The 24,257-nt window shown below is 44.7% G+C and overlaps 1 protein-coding gene across 10 annotated transcripts in view; it reads left to right on the forward strand.

Moving 5' to 3' along the window:
• The window catches only part of USP24 (ubiquitin specific peptidase 24), a 138,986-nt gene that overhangs the window by 105,856 nt on the left and 8,873 nt on the right, over positions 1–24,257 (forward strand). For 9 of the 10 annotated variants that reach the window (XM_070592102.1, XM_070592082.1, XM_070592065.1 and 6 more), the window contains 15 exons: positions 312–532; positions 1,230–1,354; positions 2,365–2,506; positions 2,989–3,139; positions 4,381–4,476; positions 5,154–5,257; positions 6,831–6,944; positions 11,820–11,916; positions 14,228–14,344; positions 14,855–14,947; positions 16,536–16,638; positions 18,227–18,348; positions 19,264–19,377; positions 21,332–21,397; positions 23,419–23,485. In XM_070592102.1, coding sequence (XP_070448203.1) covers positions 312–532; positions 1,230–1,354; positions 2,365–2,506; positions 2,989–3,139; positions 4,381–4,476; positions 5,154–5,257; positions 6,831–6,944; positions 11,820–11,916; positions 14,228–14,344; positions 14,855–14,947; positions 16,536–16,638; positions 18,227–18,348; positions 19,264–19,377; positions 21,332–21,397; positions 23,419–23,485 — 1,732 coding nt within the window. Of the gene's footprint in view, positions 1–311; positions 533–1,229; positions 1,355–2,364; positions 2,507–2,988; positions 3,140–4,380; positions 4,477–5,153; positions 5,258–6,830; positions 6,945–11,819; positions 11,917–14,227; positions 14,345–14,854; positions 14,948–16,535; positions 16,639–17,993; positions 18,349–19,263; positions 19,378–21,331; positions 21,398–23,418; positions 23,486–24,257 lie in introns of all 10 variants that reach the window. The other variant, XR_011532400.1, reaches the window with a different exon arrangement.

Raw genomic sequence — 24,257 nt, forward strand, 5'->3', positions numbered from 1 at the left:
TGAGGAGTACACAGCCCCTTATCTTAAGCAGCTGCTGCCAGTCAAACAGGCCGATCTATGAACATTAACCCTCATTTCTAGAAGGCACCCTAATGACGGCTGTGAAGTTAAATGCTTTCTTTCCTTAGTGCTCAAACCAGAGACAACTTGTACTTGCCCGGGCTTGTGGGCCACTCTGAAATTTCATACTTGAAGTGGAGAGGTAGTCCTTAAACTGGGAGAACACCTATCCCTTGTTTGTGTCTAACCTAATTGGGCATTCTGTGTATGTCACTAACCAAGATTAATGTGCTCTTTTTACTTTTAAATAGTTTCCCTGGATGCTGAACATGGAGCCTTACACAGTCTCAGGAATGGCTCGCCAAGATTCCTCCTCTGAAGTTGGTGAAAATGGGCGAAGTATGGATCAGGGAGGCGGAGGATCCCCACGAAAAAAAGTTGCCCTCACAGAAAACTACGAACTTGTTGGTGTCATTGTGCACAGTGGGCAGGCACATGCTGGCCACTACTATTCCTTCATTAAGGATAGGCGGTAAGGAGAGGCACCGCTCCCCACTTGGCCCGGCCGCGAGTCTCTCCACTGCTCCCCTTCCTCCTGGACCCTCCTCTGCTCCCCTGCCTCCTGGACCCTCCGCTGCTCCCCCTTCCTTCTGGACCCTTCCCTGCTCCTTCTTTCTCCACCCTCCTCTGCTTCCCTGGCCCTGGTTTGTCATCCACACTTATTATTGTACAAAGTAGCTTTTACATTGCTCTTTGATCTTATTTTATATTGGATTTTTTAAAGTTAATCTAACTTTTTTTTTTTGAGGAAGATTAGCCCTGAGCTAAACATCTGCCACCAATCCTTCTCTATTTTGCTGAGGAAGATTGGCCCTTAGCTAACATCCGTGCCCATCTTCATCTATTTTATATGTGGGACACCTGCCACAGCATGGGCTTGATAAGTGGCACATAGGTCCTCACCTGGAATGTGAACTGGTGAACCCTAGGCCGCCAAAGCAGAATGTGTGAACTTAACCACTATGCCACCAGGCTGGCCCCTTAATGTAACTTTTTTTACCCCTTTAAATGAAAAGTTGTTTTAGAATTGAAATTGCTGTTGCTAGATTTTTCTTATTTTCAAATGGTAATCCCCTACTATAATCGTAGACAATATGTAGAGATAAATGCTAGGGATGGAAATACTTGTTTTCTAACCTTATAATGTTTGATTTATCTCTCTGTTTTAGGGGATGTGGAAAAGGAAAGTGGTATAAATTTAATGACACAGTTATAGAAGAATTCGACCTCAACGATGAGACCCTCGAGTACGAATGCTTTGGAGGAGAATATCGACCAAAAGTGTATGATCAAAGTAAGTACTGACAAACAGCTATCTTCCTGTAGTCTTATTTTTTGATTTACACTTTTCTATCAAATTGGAAGCTGTGTTCTTTACATAAAAATAAATTTGTTTTTTATGTGCTACTGCCCTAGTTATATAGATAGCCAGAATGAAAATGTTTAAGCTGCTCACAAAATCTTTTAAAGTAATTCCAGACAACACCTGGGGGAGGTGGTGGGGGAGTGAGTAAAGAAGAAGCAGCGAACGTCAAAGAGAAATGAATGGAAACAGAATTTCAGCCTTAAAAATAGTTTCAGAGGAAGTAGTCCACAAAACTTTCAAATTTCCTTTCACTTATGTAGTGGTGTGATTCATTACAAAGACGTTTCTAGCACCTGTGTCTTTAAAACCATACTTGTCACGCAGTGTGGAGAGGACTCCCCCCACAGCCCCCACCCAGAAGGAAAAGTACATCACAAAATCCAGTCAGAATTTGCTATTAAAAAAAATTTTTTTTGCAGACTTCGGCATTTCTGCAACCTGATCTTGAAGTAGTCTAGGAGCATCTTTGAATTTTGACCTGTGTTAGATCCTCTGTGTCAGGTCTCCATGCCACATCATGGTAGCCACACATCTAGAGATGGTAACCTGTAAGGGTCAGATATAGTACTCTTGCCAAAATTTACCTAGATTTGGCTGTTTTATGCAGAAGTAGTTAAGTGAGGCCAATTATAATCCCATCCTGTGCCGCAGAACTTATTTTTTAAAGGTGATTTGCGTTTTGATTAAATTTAGACTTGCCTAGGAACAGTCACCTTCTTGCCCTGCTCCATTGCCACACAACCCATTACGCCTTGCCCTTCTGTACCACCTTCCGAGTGACTCAGCAGTTCTCTAAAGACACACATGTATGCACACTGCACAGTTAACACCGCTAGTAAGAACTTCCTTGCTGGCTTTATGGGTTCTTTGTTTTAGATTGTCAGGACAAGAAAAATTTTTTTATTTACAAAGACGTCTTCCATAATGTCTTGTTAAAGCAAACCCGTATACTGATGTACGCCGAAGATACTGGAATGCCTATATGCTCTTCTACCAAAGGGTGTCTGATCAGAACTCCCCCGTCCTACCAAAGAAAAGCCGGGTCAGCGTCGTACGGCAGGAGGCCGAGGACCTCTCTCTGTGAGTCTCTCTTCTGTGTAATTTGCTGTGTGATTTCAGTGGGTGATACTGATTCAGAGTACACGGTTTGAGATGTAGACGTAACCAGCTAAGCTAGGGAGAAATTCTAAGAAGATAAGTAAATCCCTCAACCCCTTTTCTTTCTTCTTATTGCTACCTGGTCGTTATTTCCTTGGCAAGATGTTATTTTGTATTTGGAAGCTTGCATATAAATTATTTCATTCTAAAATTGAGATTTTTAAAAATCTCAGCATTTGTTAAATACACTTTACATCCAAAGTATAGCACTGTGCCAGCACTGTCAGAAAGTTTTTTGAGGTTCTGTTGTCTGTGAATTTGCATTTTATGTTGGATCAGGAAAGTATGCAGTTTGTTTTAAAATCTGGTGCTGTGTTTATGTAAATTTGTCAGGTTGTAGTAACCACTAACACAATATTAGCCACTTAATACTAGACAGACAGTTTTCTGATTCCATGTCTCAGGTCAGCGCCGTCTTCACCAGAAATTTCACCTCAGTCATCTCCTCGGCCCCTTAGACCTAACAATGACCGGCTCTCTATTCTAACCAAGCTGGTTAAAAAAGGGGAGAAGAAAGGACTATTTGTAGAGAAAATGCCTGTTCGAATATACCAGGTAAGAACTGTATAAAAAATTCTAAGGGAGAAAATCCAGGTGAGTGTCAGAATCCATCTGCTAGGTCCACAAAGACTCCCGCCGGCCTTCTTACCTCGTTGTACCTCTGGGGCCACGTCTTCTGACCACCTTGTCTCACAGCTGTTTCATGCCAGGCCACAGAGGTGGCTGCAGACTCAAGATTGGCCAGCGCCATCCCTGACTTGCTGTGTGACTATGCGATGCCACAGATAAACGGGAGGGAGTGGGCCGAAAAGAAACACACTGAGATTAACTTACTGGACCTGGAGAGAAATCAGGCTCATGGCTGTTGGGTAAAACTGATACGACAGTGAGCGCTGTCACTTACTGAGTACCTGCTCTGTGCTGCCTGCTGTAAACAAGTCCCTAGTTCTTCAGACACTCTCGTGGAGTAGCAGGTTTTATTGCCATTTTTCAGATGGGAAAACTGAGGCTCAAACAAAGGAGAAATAACCTGCCAATGTCACAGAGCCAGGATTTAAATTCAGAACTGTCCGACTACCCAGTCCAGACTTTATGCACTAAGTAAGCAAGAGCTAAGTAGCCAGAACCAGAGAATTTAGGAAAAATGCAGAGTGTCATTAAGAGAGAGAACTAAGCCGTCTGCCGCAGGGAAGCGTGGAGGTAGTTGTACTTGGAAGAGCTCTGCTCGGCCCTTCCTTCCCAAAATAATGGATTAGCATTTACTTCTCCTTCACATGATGGTTTTCCTAAATTTCCCAAAAGGGTTTGGTTTAATGAATAATAATATGCCTTTTCACAACTTCTATTTGAAAGGAAGATGTTCCTCTCCTTTTTAAAAAGTTCAAAGCTTGAGAGAAGGGGTTTTTTTTTTTTTTGAGATTGGTACCTGAGCTAACAACTGTTGCCAATCTTTTTTTTTTTCCCTGCCTTTTTCTCCCCAAAGCTCCCCACTACATAGTTGTATATTTTAGTTGTGGGTCCTACTAGTTGTGGCGTGTGCGACGCCATCTCAGCGTGGCCTGATGAGTGGTGCCATGTCCGCACCAAGGATTCGAACCATCGAAACCCTGGGCCACCAAAGCAGAGCGTGCGAGCTTGACCACTCGGCCACGGGGCTAGCCCCAAGAGAAGGGTTTTTATGAGCCCTTTCTACCTCATATAGAACCCTCTGTACCTAATGTATCAGTGAAAATGTCTTCCACATAATGAATATTTTACCTTATTTCTTAAAAATAATTTCTAATTTTCTTTTGTAGATGGTGAGAGATGAAAACCTCAAGTTTATGAAGAATCGAGATGTGTACAGTAGTGACTATTTCAGTTTTGTTTTGTCTTTGGCGTCACTGAATGCTGTAAGTGCTGGTGGACTGCCGCTCAGGGGTCAGAGGCCCTGGTGAATGTCTTCCCCCGGGTGCAGCAGCAGCCCACCGCGCACTCGGTGGTCTGTGTTCAGATCAGAAGCAAAACGGTCACCACAGTGCCGTCGCTCGCTGAGCGACGCTGCACCCTGGCAGTGCTCAGAGTGTGTCATGCAGGTTATGAGTGCCTGTGGCTTTCAAAATGCTGGCTTTTTTAGGTGCTCTTGTTTAAGTTTCTAAAGAATGTAAGAGTGACCCTGACGCTGAGTGGCCGTGAGGTGGTGTCGGTGTGTGTTGGGCTTGGTAGAGGGTCACTGATCCCGCTTTGTAGGCAGATGTCACCAGACTCAAGGTTAACTTCCAAGGACGTCTTTTTCTTGAGTACTGTGATTATAATTTGCCAATAAGGGGAAGGCTTTCTTAGTACCTTGATATTACTTAACATCCTGTGATCTAAAAGCTCTGTTCTGAGAGGGCTTCATAAAAGAAATGAAGACAGCATCTTTCCTTAACCTTTTTAAAAATTTAAATGGAAATTTTCTGTAATTAACTGAGTAGATTTTTCTTATCATTTAACTTTATTATATGTGTAATCATTCAGTTCATAGCAATGTGTAATAGTCTATAAAACTTCTGTGAAAAATGTCCTCTTTTTTCTGCCTCCCTCTTAGACTAAATTAAAGCATCCGTACTATCCTTGCATGGCAAAGGTGAGCTTGCAGCTTGCCATCCAGTTCCTTTTTCAGACTTACCTACGGACAAAGAAAAAACTCAGGTAAGCAGTTGTATGTTTTGATAGTCTGTTAAGACAGGAGGCACTGATGAATTTAGTTAAAATTGAATTTATAAGTTCAACTTTTCAAAACGTCATTTTAAGTATATGAGGGCAACTACCTGATATACTCAAGATGTAAGACCTGGTTCCTATCTTAAGGAATTTCTAATCCAGTAGGAAAGATAGATAAAACAAAAAAGGAAATAACTGTGGTGCAAAGCATCAATGCTGTACATCTTTGGAAATTGGGCAAAATCCTATCCAGATACGGGGATTAGGTAGCTGTTAAAAACACTGATGTTCTCAGTGGATTTTGAAAGCCAAAAATAGAGAAACAGGGATCTTTCTGGGTCCCTGGGGGAAGAACCTGAGTAATGGGCAAGATTTGCCTTACTAAACGGAACTGAAAATGACTGACTGCTGTTTTACTTGTGCATTGAGGGACTGCTTGAGGTGCGACCGAGTGCTGGGTGTGAGTGCGCTAGTGGAGAGAGGGGGAGGGGGTTTGGGCTTTTTCAGTGGGCAATCACGGAGAGGATTGAACGGGGCAGCGTGTGCAGTGGGAGCTCTGGACTTGGCGTGTTATTCGTCACTGGTTTTCATCTTCAGTGCGTGGTAAGGTGCCTGATGCATTACACGTTCTGGGTAAATAGTTGTTCTGTGATGAGTGAGTGGAAGATGAAGAGCAACTGTGTGTTGGTTTGTAGAATATATGTGGAGCGAAGAGAGACTCGGTGTGGAGACCCGTTACAGTTAGAAGACCATTGACACTCTCAGTCTTCTTTCTCTTGCTAGCACAGTGAGCTTCTCCAAGTGTGGAGAGGCTTTTGGAAGGATTTTTGCAGTCAAGAAACTCTTGAGAAGAAAACAGATATAATGGCAACTTCATTTTATTCGTAATAATCAAAGATAGTAAGCGGTATCTGTCTTTATTATATGATTAAAAAAGAAGAAATAATGTGTTCCCTTCTTTTAATGTCTGGCATAGAATTGACTGAGGACATTTATTTGGTTACTTTTATTTGTGAAATTTGCTCAAGGTGCTGCACATTGCACAGCATTTCTGTTTTGTTTATACTTAGTATTTTCGGGTATGAGGGACTGGAGGGGGGCTGTGTGAGGTCATGTGCAGTATAGTTGTTACACCTTTTTTCCTGCCCAAATATTTCTATTTCATAAAGTAGGATATTAATGGTTGTAGCAATAAAGTATAAAAATGTTGATGGTAGTAACCTATTCTGAAAGTTGGCATTTTGTGATGTAAATTAATTAAACAAAGCAAAGTGCTACAGTTCAGGTGTTTTTTCCCAGTTGAAGCTGTTTGAGGAAGATGCAGAAGATAAAAGTTAAAGTGTAAGACTTAAGCTTCTTCGCACGTTTTTGGGCGTGGGGTAGCGAGTCACACTGCAAGTACCGAAGCGTGCGCAGCCCTGGCTCCTGGGGTGCGTGGAGCCGTGTTAGTCAGCAGTCACGGAGTATTTCACTAGTCCTCCACCCCCTCAAGATGTGGAATGACACTCCATGGTGCTATTTGCTGGGGCTTTCTAACATCGCTGTCTTTGCTTTTTTAAAGGGTTGACACTGAAGAATGGATTGCCACTATTGAAGCATTGCTTTCAAAAAGTTTTGATGCTTGTCAGTGGCTAGTTGAATATTTTATTAGTTCTGAAGGACGAGAATTGATAAAGTAAGTGTCACAATCTTTTAATTTGAAAGACATTTGTGTCTCTTCCAGTGATTTAATGCTGAAGTTTCTTGTAACTCTTTTTATTTCAACTTGAAATTATTTTTGTGATTGGAATCAATTTTAAACTGTCTTCACTGATGAATCAGTGAGGAAATTATTCGTCACTCCAAAATCATTCTTCCCAAAATCATCTCCATTGAACTAGACTCAGACGAGTGTTGAGTGATTGCGAGGAGAGCCCGGTGCTCACAGGCGAGCACGTCCTGAAGCTCTGCTGTGGCTCCAGGGCTTCTGAAACACAGGTTCCTTCCATCAGGGACTCACAGTCCGGTGGCAAGGCAAAGAGGTCAACAATCCTAGGTTACTGCACAATCCACAGTATTGTCTAACAGTGTTTGGATTCTGGCTAAAATACAGTTTTTCAAAAACCTAATAATATGTTACCTGCGATAGTATATTTACCTGTGTACCTGTAATAAAAATAATTTGCTTTTTCAGTGAAAATTCAAGATGTTCCAGTCACGATGAATGTTCACACCTTACTCCCCATCATCCTTGTCAAGTCACCTTCTCTTATGCTCAGGGAGTTCAGCGCATGTGGGGCACCAGGGAGCACCTTGATCTCTCAGAGTTGATCTCCTTTGTCCCCAGCAGGCTCTTCCTTCTCTCTGCCTCGCCTGTACCTTCTTACCCCTCAAATGTGCCCTGCTGGCTCGCCCTACTTCTAGCCGGTGAGCTTGCCTCCTCCTCCCTGAGAAAGTTGGGGTAACAGATGAGCAGTCCCCCATCCCCATCGTAGGTGGCACACACCTACCAGAGTCTTCTCTTTTTCTCCTGTTATTATGGAGGAAGTATCCTCTCTCCTCTCAAAATGAATCTCAACATGAGCAAACCTTCTCAAGGAAGTTGCCTTTTAATTATCAACTCTCATTCCTGCATCTTTACCTTCCAGAATTTTCTTCTGGGTCATTTCTGTCAGCATACGTTTGTCCTCTGGTATCCCCAATTTAAACAGACAACGGGAAATTCACAAATGCAAGTCCCTTCCCGCAGGAGATCACAGTCTGGTGGCAAGTTAGAGATATAATTGAAACTTATGATCCCACATCCCCTTCCTCTCTAGGAACCAGCTTCACGCATTCATTTTTTTTGCCTACTTGATGTCTCCTCTTCTCCTTCCTCCACTCTGCTTCATACAGCAGCAAAGTTTTCTTTTTAAAACAAATTAGATCATGTTACTTCTCTGCTTAAAATTCTTCAGTGGATTCCCATCTCACTCGTGGGTTACCGGAACCCACAAGGCCTTACTTGAAGATGGCCTTGTCTGTCCGTCCAGGCCTGCCTTCTTTCACTTTCCTCCTTGCCCTGTCATTCACTGGCTTGTTGATTCCTTGAACACACTAAGCTTTTTCCTGCCTAAAGACCCTTGCACCTGTTACTCCTTCCCTCTGGAACACTCTGCGGAAGCGCCTTCTCAGCCCTCCGACGTCCGAGAGGCTGTTCCCTCCGCTCAGCCGTCTGCAGCGGCTCTGCTGTCAGTCTGCTCTGTTTGCCTGTCTCCCCCTCAGCTTAGGCTTCTTGAGGGCAGAAGCTGCTTCTCTTTGGTTCCCTGCTGTACACAAAGCGCCTGGCAGGTAGTAAGCACTCAGATATTTGTGCCTGCATATGTGCATGTATACATGCGTATGGTTCATAAAGAGAGAACAGTAGATGTTTCTTTGCGGTTATCTGCCATCCCTTTAGGTTTGCATTAGAGATCACCTTTCCCCCGTTTTTCTAGCTTAATTCCAAAATGTCTTCCCGATAGAAGGACTCGTGAGTTTTGTGTTAGGCAGTAGAATGTCATAGAATCAGCACCCGTTTGGAAGGAACATGGCAGATATTTAGTTCCTTCCCTTATAGCCAAGTAGGTTTGCTTTTAAATATCTCCAGAGAAACTCAGTAGCTTCCTTTTGTGTAGTATGTTTTGGTTTCTTAGAATTCCTGATGGTCAAGAATCCCAATGAATTCCCTAGTCTCAATTTTTCTGGTAGTGTTTAATATATTTTGTCTCTTTCTTTATATAGCCCAATTATTCATAACTATCAAATGCTATGATTTCATATTTTTGAAGAATTAATATTCTCCTCTCTCTAGTTACTTATTTAGAACTTTCAAGATAACTTAGGTTATCATTGTTACAACTAAAAAATAAATATCTATTGTCCCAGTATTTTAGTAACTGAGTGTGAAGAGAGTGCTCTCTCTCAGTTCAGCCCCTCAGGAGAGTCCTTTTTTAAAGCAATTTTTAAATGTAATTATAATTGTAAAAAATGAAATTAGTAGTACATACTGCTTGCAAATCATATAAACAAAGTAAAACTTGACCTAAAGAAGTTAAAACTACTAACATGAAGGGTACTTTACATCTTTTAAAAGTTTTTTGTTGTGGAAAATGTTAAACATACACCAAAATAGACAGAGTGACGCACCCGTTCGCCAGCTCAGATGGTCGACGCTTTGCCAATCTTATTTACCCCGATTTCAGACGGCATATAATTTCACTATAAATGTTTCAGTATGGATCTCTAACAGGTAAAGATTTTTTAAGAAAAAAGATACAAGTGCTTTACCATTATCACACTAAACAAAAATGACAATAATCCCTTTGTATCCTCCTACACCTAGGCCGTGTTCAGGTTTCTCCTGATGGCTCCAAAGTGTTATTCATTGAGTTTGTACAGCTCAGGGTGCAGATGAGCTCTACATGGAGTGTTTGATTTGTGTGTCTCATAAGACTCTTTTAATCTGTACTCATTCCTTTTCCTCATCACCTCCTTTTTTGTCATGCCATTGATTTTGCAGGGAGACTGGTCATTTGCCCTATAGGACTCCCCATATTCTGGTCTCATTTGCATTCTCATGGTGCTTCCTGATATCTGTGATTGGAAATGCGAAGCACCCCCAAAGATATTCTTTCTGAAAGAATTGTGCCTGAATCTGATCAAGCCTCTAAAGCTAAATATTACAAGATTACTTGTTATCTTTTAAACTTTCTTCCAGTTGCCACTTAGAATCTTAGAGGATTTTGAACAGGGTCTTATCTAATTCGAATTAGGTCACTAGTAGCATTAACAGTTACACAGAATGAACAGAAATGCACTGACCTCAGAAAGCCCCACTCTCATCTTCCTTTTGGGAGAAAGAGGGCAGGGTTGTCAGCATCCTCTTGAGAGAGGAGGAGGGAAATGGAGATGCTCCACCCAAGCAGAGGCGAGAGCAGCTGTTGCTGCTGAGACCTGAAAAGAGTGCCTCAGGACAGTCGTGACTTGGGTCATCAAAATTATGTCGTACAGTAGTGTCCCCCCTTAGCTGCAGGGGATGCGCTCCAGGACCCCCAGTGGGTGCCTGAAACCATGGATAGTACCAAACCCTATATATACTACGTTTTTCCTATATATCCATTCCTATGATAAAGTTTAATTTATAAATTAGGCACAGTAAGAGATTAACAACAATAACTAATAATAAAATAGAGCAATTATAACAGTATACTCTAATAAAAGTTACTGTAGATCTTAGCAGCCTCAGTGCATGATTTTTTTTCTAAGTCAAGAACTTTTGCCTTTTCATTTAAAGGAACCACTTTACAGCTTCTCTTTGGCATATCCGAATTGCCACCGTCACTACTCTTGCACTTTGGGGCCATTACTAAGTAAAATAAGGGTGGCTTGAACACAAGCCCTGCAATACCTCGACAGTCGATCTGATAATCCAGACGCCTACTAAGTGACTAACAGGCCAGTAGGGTATACCGGGTGGATCTGCCAGACAAAGGGGCGGCTCGAGGTTTCAGCAGGCTACTTAGAATGGCACATAATTTAAAACTTAGGAATTGTTTATTTCTGGAATTTTCCATTTAATATTTTCAGACCTTGACCACAGGTAACTGAACCTATGAACAGCGAAACTGCAGATGAGGAGGGACTGCTGTGGTTAAATCTTTCACACGAAAGAATAAGAATTTTCTGTGAAGAAATGTTAGAAACGATAGATGGATTTTCACTTTGCTAATTGTAATGTGGGCTGTCATGTCCAAGCGAGTGTAGAAAGCAGAGAAAGAACAGCTGAGTTGGGGGAAGTGCGCGGTTACCTGGTTGCTGCATGGCCACCGGCGCCAGAGAGCGGGAGCCCCTGCCTGACCGTGCCCTCCGCCGCATCTGAGGCTGCCCCCCACCCTGCCGAAAGGGGCTGGAGTCGGTCCTGCACGGCAGCGTGTAGTGTTGTACCTGACATAACTCGAGAAGTGCCACATACAGCGGAAATGCCTGGTAGCCTTCACCTGCTGTCGTCGTCGTCATCGCCACAGAAGAAGGAAGGAGGGAGCAGGTCCTCCTCTGCCTCAGCAGATTCTAGGAGGGCTGAGAAATAAGTAAGGGGAGGGGGTGGAGGAAGAAAAGTAAAAGGACGGAAATCCAGGTGCACAGGGCGATTAGGAGGTGCTGTCTTGACTGAGAACTTGAACTAGTATCTTCTTCTGAGAAATTGAAGGGTGCCAGGGAGAACTCCTCCTGAGTGAGTAGATTTTATAACATTGCAGGTTCTTTGCTCTCATATCACTTTAAGTCCAAGTTTGCCCTTGTACAGATATTCATCTTGGGGAAGAGAGGAAGAAGCAGCAGAAAAAAATCTGCTTTTCAGCATTCAGGGGTCTTGTTTTCCTGTTTGGCTTCCTTCCCTCACGCTGGCTCGTGGGTGTGTGCCAGAGCTCTCAGGAGACTCAAACCGCATCTTGGAGGAACCTTGCTTCTTAGCGCTTCGGTGGCACCCGTGTGGGGAAGGTTGCGTTTTAGAAATCTGTCTTGCTTTTTCACACCACATTTCTCTCTGTTGTAGGATTTTCTTGTTGGAGTGCAATGTGAGGGAAGTACGAGTTGCCGTGGCCACCATTCTGGAGAAAACCCTAGACAGTGCCTTGTTTTATCAGGATAAGGTCGGTCCCCTTTTTAAAATTTTATTTGTACATTCTGTCTTTACCGAATTTTTTAAATTGCACATGATGAGAAAGCCTGGGACTGGAGTGACTTTGCCACATCACGTGTCTTCTGTGAGCTGACCTTCTGACCAACGCCAGGTAGCAGGCATTCTGTCCTCCCCTTGTATCCCAGAAGTCAGGGCAGGCTAGGAATTGAGGTCTGCATTGGTCAGTTCAGGATTTTCTCTCTAGAACACTCCCGCTTCAACGTCTTCTCTCGAGAGTTTGTGTCAGATCTCTCTGCACCGAGACTAGCCCAAGTCTAGAGATTTACTCTAGACCAGCGGACCTTTGGAGCGCCCCTGGCTCTGGCTCGTTCCTCATGAGCTATTTCCGTGGTCTAAACCTTTGATTGGTAGCCAAACCAAGTAATACCATCCATCCAGGGGCAAGGGCCAAAATAGTTCCTTCATTGGTCTCCATTATTCCCTAATCTTTGTTCCTCTTCTTCTGAACTTCTTCTTTGTAACCATATTTTCTGCAGCGTATTTTCTGATTCACAGTTCCACACATGCTAAAACAAACCGTGGTATTTATTACCATCCTCAGTCCCCCCGAATTGTAAGTCTTAGGGAAATAAATGACATACACCGTAAGTCTGATTATTTAATCTGTTATTAAGTCTTAGCAAAAACAGCAGTTACTTTCCGAGTTTGCTGTTTAAAACAGCTGACACTACATGGAAAACTTTGAAAAATGTTATTTTAAAAATTAATTGGCTCCTCATAAACATTGGCTGGAAACAGTGTGTCTCAATGAACTAAATGCAAATTCTAGGAATTGCTGCTTCAAAGTCAGATGTGGGCTTTGCTGTTCAACCTTGAGCAAGTCCTGTAAGGAAGATATTAATCCAGAAACGGGGCCTCGCACTCGAGCACTTAGTTCCCTCCACGTCACCTGCCCCAGGGGTGCACCGTTAGCCCAGACAAGCTCAGGAGCTTCGCTCAGTCTAGAATGAAGAAGGGGGTCAAATATGCCCTTTGGGAAGGACCCGGAAGAAGACTTTCTCTCAATTCCAGGAATCACGGGGAGGTTGAGGTTTACGTAGGTGGTGGTTTTCAGTCGGTTTAAATAGCAGAACCATTTTTCAAACAAAACCTCCCCCGGAATATATAAAATAGGTCACTGGTTGCTGCTTCGGGCAGTTTGGATACCACTGCTCTGAAATTTTTGAAGACATTTAACGTAAGGACCTTCTCACTCTCCCGCTTCCTCCCAGGTACCAGCCCAAACAAAGGATAAAGGCAGAATTAGTGCAGTCTCCCTGCAGATGGGGTCAGGCCATAGCATCTCACCCCACCAGCCTCTAAAGGCGGGACCGCAGATGGTAGAAAGGGAAGGGCGTGGTGGAGGGCCTAAGCGTGGACGCCGTTTGCCTCAGTAAATCCTATTGGACATCCAGCTCGTGTGTTTTATGTCTGTGTTCCCCCTGGTAGAAATGGTGCCTCTTGCCACCCACTTTATATTGTGAAGTAGTTTGAAAGTGAAGGGCTACATAAACGGCAGATGTCACTGTGTGTGTGATGGGTGTGACAGGATGGGTGGGAGTTTTTCAGAAGTCCACGAACACCATCTTCAGAGGAGTGAACTAATAGCAGTAGTGAGCCTGGTCTTAATTCTCAGATCACAGATGAATTTTTCAAGGACTTGTCCAAACATAGTTGGGGTGGGAGGGAAAGAAGAAGCAATGGGATAACCAAAATGGTTCTAAACAGATGAAATGTTTCTCAAAGCTTTCCATGAGGCGTCAGCGGGCTTTCAAGTAAGTTCTCAGTTGAGTCGACATTACCGTTGTCATTCTGTCAGGCGTTGCTCTCCATTCGCTCCATTGGCTTGATTTAGCCCCTCTGCCTGTGTCTGTGTTTTTTATTCTTTGCATCTGTGGTTATGTGAAGAAGTAGCATAGTGGAGGGAGGGACTCAGAACTATGTTTCCCCAAAACCCACTGCCTTTTTTTAAGAGACACAAGGAAATTGGCTCTGGAGAACATGCGCCCATCAGGCGGTAGAATCGTGCCCTTGAGTCTGAAAGCTAGGAATCAAAGCTAGGCTTTCCTTTTAATTATTTCTGCAGTACAGTCTTCCCCTGAAGGTAAAACTGGTAATTCTGTTTTTGCTCTCCAAAGCGTACATCCATCTGAATCTGAGACTGGATTGTATCAGTCACACTTTCCTTTTGTTCTTACGGTGATTTACTTCAGGTTAATCCTGTGACAAATGTCCATCTTATGTTCTTTTTCTTTATGTAATTTCATCTTTCCTCTGACCAGTTAAAAAGCCTTCATCAGTTACTGGAGGTACTGCTTGCTCTGTTGGATAAAGATGTCCCAGAAAATTGTAAAAACTGTGCTCAGTACTTTTTTCTCTTCAACACTTTTGTACAAAAGGTAAATTTTTTTTCTATTATCTTTTCCTAATACAGCAGATTTATAATCTAAAGGAGTTTTATATATGGAAAAAATTTAGACCAAATTTAGGTCATTGTAGGGTCTATGTGATATGGTTTTATGAGTGTTTCTTCGTAAAAGTCTTAATTCGTGGGTTAAAATTACTTGCAGGAGTTCTGGTAGGTATAGTTACTCATGGAGAGCAGTGGAAGTCTGCATTAAAACTGGTGGCTACTGCACGTTTAGTAGCCGTGCTAAAGCAGCATGAGGCTGTTGAAACTCAAGAGTTTTTCAAATTAGATTTTTAACAAGTTTTTCTATATGTAAATTATAATATTTACTGTAATATTTATATGTAAATTTATATGTATCTATATATGTATTTATATCTATAATATTTATATGAAAAATATAATACTTACTGACTCTTAAAACTTATTTAACTGTGTTTTTAAAACAAGTTTTTGTCTGGATAATAATGTAATCTGTCACTCTCACTGTCCCTGACAGCAGGGGCTCCGGGCTGGCGACCTCCTTCTGCGGCACTCGGCCCTGCGCCACATGGTCCGCTTTCTCCTGGGGCCCGCTCGGCACAGCAGTCAGGTGAGGCCTCCTGTCCGAGCCCGAGGGGCGGCCGTGGGCTCACAGCCACTTGGTTTCTCTTATTAGATGATAAATATTTTTAATTTCCTGAGTCCAGGTACTAGTGCCATGTAGACTTTGATGTTCTTTGGAGTTCAGTTATTTTTACAGCTTTCTCATAGGATTTAGTCCAGTAATAACCCACGGAAACAACTAAGTAGAATGTCAGTCAAAATGTGAAGTGTCAAGTGCCGCGGGAGGATTGGCGGGCTCTGAGGGGGTTCTAGAGCCTTCCAGGACAGGTGGTGCCGGCTCCTCCGCTTGCTCTCTGGGACCGTGAGTAAGGCTGCGCTGGTGGCAGTTGCTCAGTGGGATGCTGAGAACAAGGCAGAAGGCGGCTGTGAAGTTGCACAGTCACACACTGAAAGGTGTTGCTGCGGACATAATACTTACATTCAGAAAATGAAAGGGAAGTTGCTTTGTAATAATAGGGTTGTGTAAATTGGATGTATCTGAAAATGACTCTCCTGTTTGAAGTTCCTATGTTGGTATGTTTCTCCCATCCTTTATATTTCTGGTGTCTATAGATTTAAAGTACAAAAAGGTGAACATAGAGTAATGATAAACTCTCTTTATAGAATACCTTTTATGTGCCAGACGCAACTGGCCCCTTCGTGTGCTACACCACAATATGTTCAGGGACATGAGCAGCTTCCTCCCCGTTCTCAGGCGGGAGTTAAAGCGCAGAGAAATTAGGTGACTTGTTCAAGGTCACGAAGCTGAAGCGTCTGGAGCAGGCTTCAGACCCAGCTCTGATTCCTTCCGTATGTCAGGCCTGCGCAGGGAAGTGTTCCTTTCTTGGGTGAGGGAGACGGGCTTGCTGCTTAGGTCTCCTCTCGGCTTCCTGTTGTCCCACCGTGCCGCTCTGACGCCTCCATGTTAAAAAGACCAGCACTGAGACCATGGCGTGCTGTTCTGTTGAGATTTGCAGTGTCCATTTTTCACATCACGCTCCTCTCTATCAGGGGCTCCATTGACACTGATGATGGATTTAATTTCAGTGTCATTTAAATTATATTTAATTAATATTGTTAGATCATATTTAATATTGTTTTGCATTTATGGAGCAGATAACATTGAAAACAGTTTCACTTTTAATGTTTCATTTGGTCCTCACAACCCCAAGAGGGGCAGAACAGGCAGCTTATCTCTGCTGTTAGACCAGTGCAGGCTCGTTACGGTAGAGAACTCTCCCACGTCCACACAGCACGGTGGCGGCAGCGGAGGCCAGGCCTCCAGATCTCCAGCCTCAGGGGCTGTCCCCGTTATGCTGAGGGACAGGAAAATTACCTGGCACATGGAAAGCACTCAGTGCCTAAACTGAGCACGTGAATGGATTTGTTTTAGAATATGAGTTCAGATGTCTCAGGGCACAAGCACTCTTCAGCCAGTTTAAAACCTGTGACATCTTGTACTTTGACCTCTTCTACTGTCAGGCATGAAGAAAGAATTGTGCCCAAGATATCATGAACCAGCACATCCTTTCCCTTCCTTTTCATGTTGTTTCTAACCAAAACGCTAGTGTCCTCTTTATTTTCTCGGAGAACAGATCCGTCGGTGGAGTTCCGCACAGGCACGAGAATTTGGGAACCTGCACAACACGGTGGCGTTGCTTGTTTTGCATTCAGACGTCTCTTCCCAAAGGAACGTTGGTAAGATTTAACATGTCTTTAATACACTAGAAAGATGAAGAGATACTGAATTTGTCAGTAATGCGTGGAGAGTAATAATGTTAGTAATTAAATGGATATTACTTATTTCTCATTTGGCTATTGGGTATTTGAGGAGGACTTAAAATTTTTCATTTTAATTCATGTTAAACTTCACCCTGTTTTACTAGTTTGTCACAAGAGAAAGTCAGTCATTTATTGGAATGGGAGGGGGCATGTATGAGAATTTTTTAAAAGCCCTCTAGGATTAACGGCCAGTTCGGAGTTTGTTCATTCCCGTCATTGGTACAACTGGTCTGGTGGCAGAAAGAGCCAAGGTGTGGGTTGGAGTCTCCTAGCTGTGTGGACTTGACCAAGCCACCTGACCTTTCTGATCCTCAATGCAAAATGGAAATATTTAAAAATGTAACCCCCCAGATGTAATGAAGATTAATGAGATAAAATGTCAAAGTACTTTGTAAAACTAAAGAGGCTCAGATGTAAATTATGTCATTGAAATGTGTTTGAATGTAAGATGTCATTGATAGCATTTCCTATTCTGTCCTCCAGAACTAAGAGCTCAGTCCCCACTCAGTGTGGCTAAGACAGTTGTCTAGGTCATTATCTAGTATCCTACCCTGTGTGTACTGTGTGTGTGTGCTGTTCCTAGGCCTTGTCATGGCAGCACCAACAACAGTAACGACAATAATACGACAAAGCCGCTGAACAGCACTGAGAGTTTCTGTGCCGGGCCTTTCCCTGGGGCTTTCTGTTTACTGTTTTTAGTCTCTGCAATGAATCTATGAGGGGTGTTATCCCTTGTGTGGATGAGGAAACTAGGACACACAAAGGCTTGGTGGCTTTCTCAGTCTCCCAGCTAGTAAGTGGCAGAGCAGCCAGTGGACTGGAGGCCTCTGAGCCGCAGCCTGTGCTCGGGTCTTCCTGTCGTGTGGCTGGGAAGACCTGACAGGCAGGAAACTAGGTGGAACCACAGCGCACCCCTCGAGTCTGGAAATGCTTGTTGGCTCCGGAGGGGCCTTGGGGGAGCGCTTGGATGGTTGTGAGTAGAGTGTGCTTCCTAAACGCCAACTCAGACATCTGAAAAGAGAGCTGCCCAGTCCGTGCGTTCACACAGGTTGATGAAAGAAAAGGAGAGCGTGAGTCCTTCTTTTTCTGGCAAATGGGGTGACCCCTTCCATAGGAGTTGATTCTGCTTAGCAGAGGTGGTGTTGGCCATTTTTTGACGATAGTCGTTTGAGCAACAAAAGTGTCTTGTCCAGTGTCTCTTCAGAGGCACTTTGGACATTTTTTTTATATACAGCTTATATTTTTACTTCATTGGAAGCTTGTCCTGGCAGGGATCACTAGGAGTCTGGATCCTCATAGTCACACCTACAACTTGGGCATATGTTGGAAGAAGGAGGTGAACGTTGTTCCTGCCTCCATGTCTGGCTTCCCCTCTTGCGTGTGAGAGCAGGTTGTGGGTCGTCCGCCGTGTGTGTGCATCTTGAGAGAATCGCGTTACCTCGTAGTCGTCCGTTTCAAGAACTGGCCTCGAGCGAGGCGGCTTCTGTTCCTTTGTCTCCCAAAGCTCCCGGTATTTTTAAACCGCGGCCCCCGGTCAGCGTTGCCCCCGCCGGCCCCCTGCTGCCACTCCACGAGGAGGTGGAGGCCCTGCTGTTCTTGTCTGAAGGGAAGCCCTACCTGCTGGAGGTATGTACTTGTTCTTCTGAAGCTGTTTTCCTTTTCCATAAGTATTTTCTCCTATTTGAGGAAAAACACCTTTTGTTATTAGTTATATTTTGCATGTTACTCTGATGAAGAAGAGTATTGTTAAGAGAAGAAATGACTCTTTCAAATTAATTTTTCTTCCTATGTATATGTCAGAAAGAAATAATCAGTTGGAGAGGGTGTCATCAGTCCTCTCTGCGACCAAGAATTGGGCCTCCAGGGCCAGGCCAGCTGATCACCCCTCCAGATCCCAGGAGGAGGTCAGCGGCACTTCACCAGCACAGTTCCTCCATTTATTATCAGAGGGCTTTGTTCCCAGTCTCTTTGTGTGTGCCTGGTCCTGGAATCCTGCCACTCTGCAGCACACGGGCTCCTTGACCCTCAGGGGTAGGGAGGTGGGCCGCAGCCCTCCCTCGCAGCGCATGCTGTGCGGCCATCCGCAGTCTTGAGTCCCTGCCCCTTCCGCCCAGCTCTGGAGAATTACTCTTCCAGGCCTTCTTCCATAGCTTGATTTACACGTATCTGAATCTACAAACAGTCTAACAGACTGGTTTTTTAATTCCATCAACAATGTTGTGCTGTATAGCTCTTTTTGTTTTTATCTTAACATTTTTTAATTTTTGGACCTATCAGTGATTGTTTTAATTTTGGGGGTAGGGGCATTTATCTTTCAAAATCTGATGAAAGTGACTCCTGAAAAAAAGGTGCGCATTTACACAAATTGTGTTAAATTTCAGACAGACGTAGGCCACCCTGGAATCTCTCCTTAGACCTCTGGCCGTTAGGAAGCCCTATTCTGAGGCATTGTGGACAATCCTAAATGTGCGTAAATTTCAGTTAAAGTGTTGGCAGCTGTGGCCTGGGTAAAGCTTGCTCCGCTTGTGTCCGCCCCCCTAGGTAATGTTTGCTCTGCGAGAGCTGACGGGCTCACTGCTGGCACTCATCGAGATGGTGGTGTACTGCTGCTTCTGCAACGAGCACTTCTCCTTCTCCGTGCTGCACTGCATCAAGGTGGGACTCGGGGTCGGCGCTGGCCGAGGACTGTGGCCCAGGCGCTGGGAAAGCATTCCTTTGCTCCCGGGCGATATGCTGCTTTTAATAACCTTAGCTGCTTTTCCTAATCGTAAAAATAGGATATGCTCATGTAAAAAAAAGTGAAGAATAAAATAAGAACTCAAAATCACACCATTCATAGGAAATCACCGCAAACATTCTTTTAGGTTTTCCTCTTATTTTCCATGCATGTATTTTAACATAATTGGCATTTTGTTGTCTGTGATTTTGTGGGGTTTTTGCCCTTGACGTTATGAATATTTTCCCATATCATTAAAAGTTACCAGTGAATATAGTACTTCCTTCTCCCGTGTGCCCTAATTTACTTAACCATTCCCCTCCTAGTGATGCACGTTTGCATGGCGTTTAATTTTTAGCTATTAAGAATCATACTTTATAGTCAATAATCATGCCCTGGTGACCATTTTTATGTGAAATCATTTTCCAATTTCAGATTATTTCCCCTGGCAACATTTTAAAAATCACAAGTAGGGTTTTCCCACCTTCTGAGATAGTGGTGTAGTTCGTTAGGAAGCTCTGCTCGGCACAGTCCTTACCACTGCTGCTTACGGTGCACTGACTGCACACCGGCCCTGTTCCAAGCAGGTGGCACATTTAACTTCCTTAATTCTCAAGTAGTCATGTGAGGGAAAGACTGTTATTATCACCATTTTACAGTTGAAGAAACTGAGGCACAGAGTAAATAACTTGCCCCCAGGGTCACACAACTAGTAAGTGGCAGAGTGGAAATTTGAACATTGGCAATCTGGCTCCAGGGCTGTACCCTTAACCATGTAGTTTACTGCCTTTGTAGGGATTACTAGAAAAACTCTTAAGCTTACTCACAGAATTGATAGTAGTTTTCAATCTTTAATTTTTAATTATATGAATAATGCATGACGGCATTTTTTTTGTGAAAAATTACAACATACAAATAAGGCCAAAGTCCACTTTGACCAACACTAAGCAGCCTTGTCCCCTCTACCCTACCCCAGGGACCAATATTGTTACATTGGTGTGTGTCCTTCCAGGCTCTTCCTGTGAATTTACACCATGTACAGTAGTGGCTGCCCACAAAATTCCTGCCACACGTCTCCCCTGCGTCGGGGTCTGTAATGGTGACACGTGTGTGTTGACAGGTGGCAGGTGATGCGGAGGTTCTTGTTCAGGCTCTTACCAAACCGTGTTGCCCTCAGGCTTCCCCGTGCAGCCCTGTCTCAGAGGTGATCGAGTCCCTCTCCTTGCTGGTTACTGATTGCAGGACCTCAGGCAGAGTCCTCCTCAGGGTGGGAGGGGATGTGACTTGACTTCACAGATTGTGAAGAGTCAGTGAGTGTGACATGTGAAGTCTTGCTTAGTGCTGGACCTGGCACCTCGGAAGCACAGTGCTGTGCTGCGGTGTCCTGTCCGCCATGTGCACGTGTGAAGTGGGCACAGCGCACAAAGGAATGGGAGCTTTGTGGACTTACCTCCTCCACTTGGTGTGTCTGGGCAGCTCCTCTGTTTCATCAGCTGACTTTCTCATACACTTCTCATCGCATGCTTGCCTCAGAGCACTCCCATTTGCAATCTCATAGTTGCCCCAGTGCATTCTGGGAAACAAAATAGGATGTGTCTAAATGAAACATCAATATAAATTTGGGCCTGTCTGGTGACTTAAAATTCTCTCCTTTCCTCTCTGCCTTCCCCCCTCCTTCCTCATCCCATAGCACAGTGTCACAGAGTGTTGGAGCTGGGAGGACCGTAGGGGTGGTTGGTTTAGTCCCAAGATTCAGCATTTGACTTGCCCCCGTCAGCCGGCTAGTGGTAGATAGTCCTGCCAGGGCCGGGATCCTGCACGGACGAGTGCCGCTCCTGCGTGCTTTCCTCTGAAGACTTACTGGAATTTTTATGCTTTTGAAAAATGTTTCAGAACCAACTAGAAACAGCTCCACCCCACGAGTTAAAGAACACATTCCAGCTGCTTCACGAGATACTGGTAAGTTACAGTATTCTGACTCACTTGAGTTCAGGGGTTTGTTAGTCTGCAAATGTTCGTAAGTGACGAACCGTGTGTGCTTGTGTTGTTTCCACATTCGTCGGGCCTGCACTTGCAGGGTCCCCTTCAGCTCAGTCGTCTTTAGAGCTTTGCTGGTGGAGTGAGCAGTAATAAAGCTGCCCTAGAGGCAGTCCCACTCAGCGAGGGAGCTGGCCACGTACACAGCACTGGCAGTGCCGAGGGCGGGGGTGAGGGGGCCTTCCTGTGCATGGGGCTGTGCTGAGCACAAATACTGTGCTGTTTAGACCTCACCACAGTAGCCCTGAGGTAAGTTGTAGGCTCAACAGTTCATTTAGGTCTAAGACGCTGTTGATTATCTGTGTCCTACTAATGCCATGAAACTGAAGTATAATCGCCTGTAGGACCCAATTTTGGAAATATGAAGATCAGGGAGAAGTTTACTTATAATCGGTGAAATACAGTCTTTCTGGAACCTGAAATTTAGAGAGATGGAGTGATTTGCCCAAGGCCACCTTTAATAAGTGATGGCACCAGGATCTGAGCCAAGCGGCTGGCCCCAGAGCCCCCGTCTCCCACCAGACCCATAGTTTGCTTGGGGAATTGTAAGGAAGTGGTATGGCTAGGAGTGGGAACCAAGTAGGGCTTGGGGAAAGAGGCCCCAACCAGATCACGAAAGGCTTCAGGAACGAGTGCGTGTGGACTTTCCCTGTGGGCCAGCGGCTGCACACTGGTGGCCAAGTTCCACCTAATGCTTGTTGTATTTGGCCCAAACGGTTTTGTTTTGTTTTGTTTTGTTTTTTAATTTCTGGATTCTAGTCTGCCTTGAGAAATCCGGTAATCTGGCCATAGTGATCCCATCTGCTGGACGCCGCAGTCGCCTCGAGCAGTAGCGGCATGTCCGCTCCGAGAGGCCTATGGCCTCTGGTGCCCGCTGTCCTCACTGCTCCCGACTGTCTGAGACCCAGCACACTTAGCTCATTTCTTGGAGTCATAGATGCTTAAATTTGCAGCCTCCGCTGTCAGCTCTGGGGCGCCGGGGAAGGGCTCTAAGCAGGAGAGTGATGACCTGAGTTGTGTCTCAGAAAGATTCTCCCAGCAGTTGTTTTGAAGGATGGACTGAAGAAGGAGGCAGCATTGGAACAGGAAGACCATGTAGGAGTGTGTGGCAGTGATCTGAGTGTGGAAGAACGAGGCCTGTACTGAGGAGAGACGGGGTAGAAGGGGCCTGGGGACAGACCAAGAGGTGTTTTGGAAAGAGAATCAATAGAATTTGGTGGCTGGTTGTGAGCTGATAAGAAACTAGCCCAGGGGCTCCTTAAGGAGAGGAGGGCCTGGCTTCCCCTTAGGTCCCTGAGACTTGATAGAGGCCTTAGTTCAGGGTAAGCATTTAATAAACACTTTTGAACAAGGAAACACATCATGGACACCATTTATAAAAACTCCTCTTCCTGGTCCTTTGCCTCCGTTGGTCCTCATGCTTTTACAGACTTTGGGAGATTGTTGCTCCCCAGGCGTAGGGCCATGTGCTGTTCATCTGCTCAGCAACAGACCGCGTAGTTCACTGCACTGTGCACAGTTCAGTGCCAGAAATACTGAGCGAGTGAGACCTAGATCCGGCCTCTGTGGCCAACCCTCCACAGCAGCTGGTGGGGCCTGGCCTGTGGCAACACTTTGACACATGTGTGGTGGACACGTTGGACCCGAACTCCCTTGTCCCTGGGATCATGAGCTACCCGTCCTGTGGCCCACAGAGAGCCGTAGGTGCGGTTGGTAAGAACAGAGAGGAGACGAGCAGATCTTCAAAATTGCTAACAGTTTTTCATCTTAAGTTTAAAATTTAGGATATTGTTGAGATATATGGCAATGACATGACATTTGTTTGTATTGGGTTTTGTTGAGTCAGAAACTAAATTAATCTCTTGAATTACAAAGGAAAGGCCCCTGTGGCTATAACCCAAGTTCCTCCTTCACTGACCGGCCTTCGCTCCTTCCTCTCACAGGTCATTGAAGATCCCATACAAGTAGAGCGAGTCAAGTTTGTGTTTGAGACAGAAAACGGATTACTAGGCAAGTACGGCTGCCCTTCCTAGGAAATGTCCGTAGTAACGTTGTGTGGTGACGTCCTCACAGATGGCCTGGTGTTCTAGCCGGGCTCCTCCGCCGGGTCTGCCCCACTGCTCTTCCTGGCGTAGGTCAGTGAGGAAGCAGGACAAGTCTGGTTAGGGCCGTGGGCCCCCTCACTCCAGTCAGAGGGTCTTGTCGCCCTGGACGCCTCCTGCCCTTAGTGAGATGCAGCTGGAGGCCCTTTTCCCAGGTCAGGTGAGACTCAGGGGAGCTCTGACTTTTTTCAACAAGCTAAAGGCCACTTTCTGACTCAGGAACCCTTTCATTCCACTTCGTAGCCATTGGGGAGGGAAAGCTAAAACCTCAGACTCAGGGTATTGCCAAGCTCATGTTTCACCTGTGCTGTGAATGCAGCCACATTTCTGCTGTCTGCTCATCAGTGTTTTTTGGCAGAGTTTTCTTTTTCAGAAGGCTAAAGTGGCTTTAATGAGCCATTTCTTAGAAAAAGTTTGGTTAAAAATAGTGCTATTGAACGCCCATCATCTGCCTGTATTTGCAGTTAATCTGAGTCATTTTAGATTTTGCTTTGTATTAAGAGAAGATTTAGGCCTCATTTTATGGCGGAAAAGAGATGTGAGGCAAGCAGGCCTGTACTCTGTTGCGCTGTGCCACGCGGTGGAGCAGCAGCCCTGCTCGGGGCGCACCCGGCCCCCGCGCTCACGGCCCACGCTCCTCAGGAGCAGGGAGGAGCCTGCTCGTGCTTAAATCCCCGAAT

This window comes from Equus przewalskii, chromosome 2, assembly GCF_037783145.1.
Source record: "Equus przewalskii isolate Varuska chromosome 2, EquPr2, whole genome shotgun sequence".
In the NCBI taxonomy this organism is placed as follows: Eukaryota; Metazoa; Chordata; class Mammalia; order Perissodactyla; family Equidae; genus Equus; species Equus przewalskii.